Consider the following 6,645-nt stretch of genomic DNA (forward strand, 5'->3'; position numbering starts at 1 on the left):
CCAGGCGCCTGGTGCGTGGAGACAGAAGATGTACAAATCTCGGGAGGCCCAGGTCCAAGGTTTTCTTTAAGGGGAGTGGGCGGAGCCCTGCCTTTAAGCCCGCCCATGGCTAAGGGAATACGCGGCCAATGAGAGAAACGGCCCGGGGCGGAGCGACTGGCAAGGGACTGCAGTCATCACTCCCCGACCGACGCTCCCGCCGGCGCTCCTTAGGACACGCGTCCGGAAGGTAAAGCCGGGAGGTGAGTGAGGTACGCGCGCCCCTGCTGCGGAGGGTGAATTCGGGGATGCGAGGTGTCGCCGGGTGAGAGCCCGGAGGCGAGGCGAGTTGCCTGACCCCCCGGTTGTGCGGGGCGGGAGGATCAGTCACCCTCAGCCTACCGCAGGCCCGGCGGGATAGATTCGGCGTTAACTGATCAAGAAAGCAGCCCCAAGTCAAGGTCTCCTTCAGTGAGGAGGACACCCCGGCCGCTCCGCCAAGGCCTTTTGCGCGTGTGTAGCCAGGCTATGAACCTCTGGGGAGATGCAAGCCAGCGGAAGGAAAGAAAGAAGGGACACCAGTAAAACCTCACGTTTATTCGCGCTGTTGAGCAACGAATAGGTTAAACCTTCAAAGCACTCCTGTGAGTAGACCCTATTGTTATTCCCGTTTTGCACAGGGAGGCACGGAGGCTTAGAGAGGTTGAGATGACAGCTTTATAAATAGTATGAAGCTGGGAGGTTGGGTTAAGGAAATAGTGGACCGCGTAAGTATCTCTGAAGTGATTACAGGCCAGCAAAAACTTTCTGACCTTCAGCAGTTCTAGTAACAAAATTCCTTTAGTGAGTCGTAACAACCAGAATATTAAACTCTGAAATTTGTCTTTCAGGTGATCAGAGCCACATCATGTCAGTCGTTCGTTCATCCGTCCATGCGAAATGGGTCGTTGGGAAGGTGATTGGAACAGCAATGCAAAAAACAGCTAAAGTGAGAGTGACCAGGCTTGTTTTGGATCCCTACTTATTAAAGGTGAGGAATGTCCCTGTTTTAAGATGGCATTGATAAATCACCAACATGTTACAGGTTCTGAGCAGAGAAACCATTTCCTGTCAATACAGATGCTTGGAGCGTCTGCTGATTTGTGGGTATAACAAAGTGAATTAATCGTGGTTCATTCTCAAATTCGGATGACACACACAGTTAATTTCAGCTCAGTCTGATAACTGTTATAGTCCTTCTATGTGCAAAGTACTGGAGGCAGAATGCAGGACACCTGATTTCATTCTTTCCACATTGCTGAAAGAGAGCATCCTCAAAGACATTTGAACTGAATCTCAGAAAGGCTTTTATCCAAAGGACCATATTTGGGGGAGTCATTCTGGCCATGCTGAGTAGTATATGGAAGTTCTTTTAACCATTAAAGGGCATGACATTGTTCAAGAACAACAAGTAGTTTGGCAAGGTTGAGCCCAGAGCCTGACTCTAAGTAGGCATTGGCAGTGGAAGCTGGGCTGAGAAAGGCCTTTTATGTAGTAGTTTTGGATATCATCCGGTAAGTAAAGGAAAAGAGACTTGGAAACATAAAGCTAGAGATGAAGTCGGTAGGTAAGGAAATGGGTAAGAAGGCAATTGCAAAAGTCTAGAATGGAAGTGATAAGAACCTGAACAGTGCTTGAAGCAAATGGAATGGAGTGGGGAAAGTAGATGTCAGAAAGAAGGGGCAGAGTCCTTGATTTGTTAGATACGGAAGGAGGGAGAGGAAAGTGCCAAGGGCAGTTCTGCATTCAAGGTTGGCACACAGGTAGGCAGAAATGCTCTTTGTTATCTAGGATCAAAATCACAGGAGCAGAGGTGACAAGGAAGGGGTCTCCAGAGGAGTTAAGCAGCAGAAGAGAGTGGTCTTTTATTAACAATACAGGAGCAAGCTGAAGAGTGACAGCCTGGTCATTGGCTTCTAAGAGTCAGAAGACCTTAGTGTGAATATTGACTGTTTACTAGCTGTGCACATTACCAAACTCCAGAGCCTGTTTTCTCACAGGTACAATGAGAGCACCTTCTGCAGCAGGATTGTTACGAGCATCTGTGGCTTATTTGCAGTACTTTGAGCCAGGCATGGAGCTAAGTGTGGGGGTATATTTAGAACATTTAATTCTCTGGATGACTTCAGAGGTGCAGACATGGGAGCCTCATTTTATATTGTAAAAAAAAAACTAAGCTTGGAGTGATTAAGTGACTTGTCCCACATCACGCAGCTAGTAGTGAGAGAGGCATGTTGGTAGGCTGGAGAGAAGGCTCCACTAGGAAGGAAGAGTTTAAATAATGTAGAGAAGGATGATGATTTATAGACAAAGATCCTGAAGGTAATAGGCTGGAGAGCTCATGGTCCAGCCTGGGAAAGTCATTGCTGTTTTCCATAAATTAAGCAGCTAGTTTTGGTATTGGAAGCCTCCTAAAGTGTATTTCCTTTTTTCCCCAAGTCCCAGCTTGGTTTCTATGCATTACTTTTTATATTCTATGCTGCATTGTCAGGTCACAGATGGGAACTACTGATTTGTTCCTACTTCTCTCAACAGTATTTTAATAAACGAAAAACCTACTTTGCTCATGATGCTCTTCAGCAGTGCACAGTTGGGGATATTGTGCTTCTCAAAGCTCTACCTGTCGCACGAACAAAGCATGTGAAACATGAACTGGCCGAAATCATTTTCAAAGTTGGACAAGTCATAGATCCAGTGACCGGAAAACCCTGTGCAGGAACTACCTACCTGGAAAGCCCAGTCAGCTTGGAAACCACTTGCCCAACCAAAAATCTAGAAGAACTGAATAGCTCTTCAGTACAGTGAAGGAAGATTAGAAGGAGCCAAAGGGAAAGATTTATAAGTTTGCTTTATAGAAAAAGAAATTTTTCTAAATTTCATTACAAACTGTCCAATTTCTCTTCTGGTATTTATGGAATGGCTAAAAGTAAATGAAGTAAAGGCCTTGTTAAAATTTTTCATGAGTTTAAGGTTGTTTTTGAAATTTCCTTTTCATTGGACATACTTCCCTCTTACAGGAAGTGTACCTAGTAACCCCCTGCATTGTTTTGTAAGCTCACTGTTTTAGAAGATGTATCTTTTTTTCATTCAAAGGAATCTTGAATTTATCTTAGAATCTTTATTTGGGAAGGAAAAAACCTTTTGATATCTTAAATCAGAGAAGACCGCATTAAGTGAATATTTATTTTTGGTGGTTTATATTCAAAATTAATTAAAAGTTTTTTCTTTGAGGTAACCAATTACAAATGGAAATAATCAACAATCTGATTGGGGTCAGACCTTGTCAGATTAAATAATCAGAATGTTGACACGTAGAAAATAAAACTTGAAAATTTTGTGTCACTTTTCTTTTATCCTGTATTCTAGAGTACACTAAATAGGACTGAGTTCATAAAATCTGATACAGTGATGAAATTGTAGAGTTCCTCATACTGTGCCTTTGAGTTGGAGAGTTTGAGTTTTGTTGTTGTTTATTAATAAACTATGAACCTACATTTTGACCTGAAGAAACACTGAGTTATATATTTCAGTTTCCTGGCTCCTAGAAAGAGAGTTAGAGCATATTTCAGCTTCATCTAATACATGTATTATTATTTTTTTATTTTTATTATTTTTAAATAGTTTATTGTCAAATTGGTTTCCATACAACACCAGCACTCTTCCCCACAAGTGCCCTTCTCCATCACCACCACCTCTTTTCCCCCCTCCCCTTTCCCCTTCAACCCTCAGTTCATTTTCAGTATTCAGTAGTCTCTCAAGTTTTGCATCCCTCTCTCACCCCAACTCTCTTTCCCTCTTCCCCTCCCCCTGGTCCTCCATTAGGTTTCTCCTGTTCTCCTGTTAGACCTATGAGTGCAAACATATGGTATCTGTCCTTCTCCGCCTGACTTATTTTGCTTAGCATGACACCCTTGAGGTCCATCCACTGTCCTACAAATGGCCAGATTTCATTCGTTCTCATTGCCATAATACATGTATTATACAAGCGCAGAGTTTCAGCAGTAACCACAAGCACTGCCTATCCTCTCAGTGCTCATGATCTAGTAAGGGAGGTATGCACAGCTGCCTTCATAGCAAACAGAGAAGCACATGGGTGGGGGAGAACTAAGGATAACTTCCCAGAAGAGGTGAGATGATGCTAGACTCTTAAAGGAAGTCTCCAGGCCAGTAGACAAAGGTTGTGGAAAGGGCATTCCAGGTAGGGGGAAGAATGTAAAATCCCAAAAATAAGAGAAAAAGCATAACCAAGAGGTTCTGCAAGCCGATGAGGATGCTGGGACATTTTGAACACGAGTGGAGCTCAGATAAAGAAACAGGTGGAAATAGGGGCACCTGGGTGGCTCAGTTGGTTAAGTGTCTGACTTTGGCTCAGGTTATGGTCTCATGGTTTGTGGGTTCGAGCCCCACATCAGGCTCTGTTCTGACAGCTCAGAGCCTGGAGCCTGCTTCAGAAACTGCCCCCTTTCTCTGCCCCTCCCCTGCTTTCTCTCTCTCTCTCTCTCTCTCTCTTTCAATAAATAAACATTAAAAAATATTTTTAAAGAAACAGGTGGACATGATAATGGACTGTAAGGGGAAAGATTAGAGGAAAAGAGTCAGACCTGTTCAAAGACTGGTCCTAAGACTTAAACTGAGCTGGGTGAGGAAAAGAGGCTGAACAGATAATGTTCCAAAATAGAACTCTCAGAGCTTGATACCAGGGAAAGTGAGCAAAAGGGAATCGTCTAAGAGTATCTAGGTCTCTGGCAGGTGGAGTTATGTGGTTCCACCTTGCATCTGTACAAGCCATCTCAAAAACCTCAAATAATTAAAATGGTTACGTGTACTCTACTTTTTGAGAGAGAGAGGGGAGAAAGAGAGAAAATTTTAAGCAGGCTGCATGCTCAGCACATAGCCTGATGTTGGGATCAATCCCATGACCCTGGGATCATGACCTTAGCCAAAATCAACTGACGGAGCCATGCAGGCACCCTTCTGCTGTTTTTTTATCTTAAGATATTTTTTCCTAATAATCTTGGTATAAAACTTATGCTCCAGGAAGATTCCCACTATTTCTTCTATGGCATTGAGTAACCTAAGCCATACACCTGTGAGAGAAAAGTACTTGTCCCCAGTAAAAAGCATTGGGTTAATGGAACTCCAGAGCAGGGTGTTAGTGGAGAAGAAAAATGCAGAACAAGTGGCCTAATATAAAACAGCACAAAGCAAGGTCAACCAAGAAATATTTACCAAGTTTACACTTCAGGAAAATACATTTGAAAGATCTGTCTCTTCAAAAAGAGCTGAGAAGTTGGGAGAATGTGTGAGAAAGTCAGAAGGGCACACTGACAACACAGGCTTAAGGAGGCTTGCCTCCTACTGTGGAGAATTGGGACATGTCCTTTCTGTCCTGGGGAGAGCTCTCTTTTGGGTCTATCTAGTGTCTATAGGCTCACTAATTATAAGCCTGTTGCTCAGCCACAAAGCTTCTGGACTCCTGTCCCCTGTCCCTTGGCTTCCTTTTCACTGGCCTCCAAGAAACCTGTACCTCCCTGATCTGGAACAAATCCTTGTTGCCTCTCCTCCATCCACAGGACCCCTTCTTATCCTCTCCAGTGGTTCCTTGCCATATTAACATGCTCAAATATTCCCCCAGTCAGAAAACTGCCCCCCCCCCTTAAGCTCCAGTGCTTCCTCTGCCTCCAAGATTACCAGCTTCAGAGGACCCCTCAGGCCCAAAGCCCAGTTGCTGCCCTCATCCCTCCTGCCAGGGTAACAGACCTCCCAGCTACCCAGTCCTGAGGACACTTCCCTCTGCAGACTCTTGCAGAGTGCTCCCCTTGGTGGCTGGGGGTCTCCTCCCTGATTCTCCCCCTTCTCTCATTGTCCAGCCCCCTTTCTGCCTACCTTGTTTCGGTTGCAGTTTTCAAGGTTACATTTGTAGCTCTTTTATCTTCAGGATACACTTTGCCTTAACAGTGCCATCCGACCCATGCCTTTGTTAAGTTGTTTCCTTGGCCGAGATATCCTCCCTTCCTCTGGTCAACTCCTCTTCCCTGGGACTGTGCTGTTGTGTTAGGAACTCGGGCTCTATCCTCCACTTCACAGCCACCGCCGGTTACAGTCTCGCCTGTCCGCGACCCCTTCCCGTCTTTTGAACCTCTTCGTTTCAACACTTGACACACTCGGGCTAATCATTTCACATCCTGCCCCACTGGACTGTGTCGGCTTGAAGACAGGGGCGCGACAAGCGCCCGCCAGTGTCAATATGAACAGGAACAACGCAGCCCCGAGACCACCAGATAACTTGAGTATGTTTTTCCAGAATGTTTTCATTAAAGCATTGCTTTGGGTTTGTTTTTGGTTTGAAAGGCAATATATTTACATGAAACAAAGTTCAAAAGGTATTGGGGGAGAAGCCTGAACTCAGTGTTACTTTTTCCTTGTGTATCTTTATTTGTACTTTAAAGCCATGCCCTCTAGCGCGGGACATTCAGCTCCTTTCGCTGGTGACTATCTTCTCGTCAAGGAGTCCTCTCCGCCTTCGCGCTCCTTGCTCGCTGCGGCGGGATCTCCTCGCGCCGGGACCGCGCGCCCCGCTTCCCCTGGCGGGGGCGCCTGGCGCTGCAGCGGCCGCGCGCCCCGCCC

General features: G+C 45.3%; 1 protein-coding gene across 3 annotated transcripts; it reads left to right on the forward strand.

Annotated features, from left to right (window-relative positions):
- Positions 1 to 3,524, forward strand: MRPS17 (mitochondrial ribosomal protein S17). Of its 3 annotated transcripts, none has more exons than XM_029949103.1 (3): positions 1 to 251; positions 870 to 1,009; positions 2,554 to 3,524. In XM_029949103.1, exons 2-3 carry the CDS (start codon positions 887 to 889, stop codon positions 2,821 to 2,823), a joined length of 393 nt encoding a protein of 130 aa, XP_029804963.1. In that variant the 5' UTR covers positions 1 to 251; positions 870 to 886; the 3' UTR covers positions 2,824 to 3,524. The 3 variants fall into 3 exon arrangements, with proteins under 3 accessions (XP_029804963.1, XP_029804961.1, XP_029804962.1); XM_029949101.1 differs by having other exon boundaries at positions 2 to 242; XM_029949102.1 differs by lacking the exon at positions 1 to 251 and adding an exon at positions 267 to 623.
- Positions 3,525 to 6,645: the final 3,121 nt, after the last annotated feature.

Source organism: Suricata suricatta, chromosome 8, assembly GCF_006229205.1.
Source record: "Suricata suricatta isolate VVHF042 chromosome 8, meerkat_22Aug2017_6uvM2_HiC, whole genome shotgun sequence".
NCBI classification, from domain to species: domain Eukaryota; kingdom Metazoa; phylum Chordata; class Mammalia; order Carnivora; family Herpestidae; genus Suricata; species Suricata suricatta.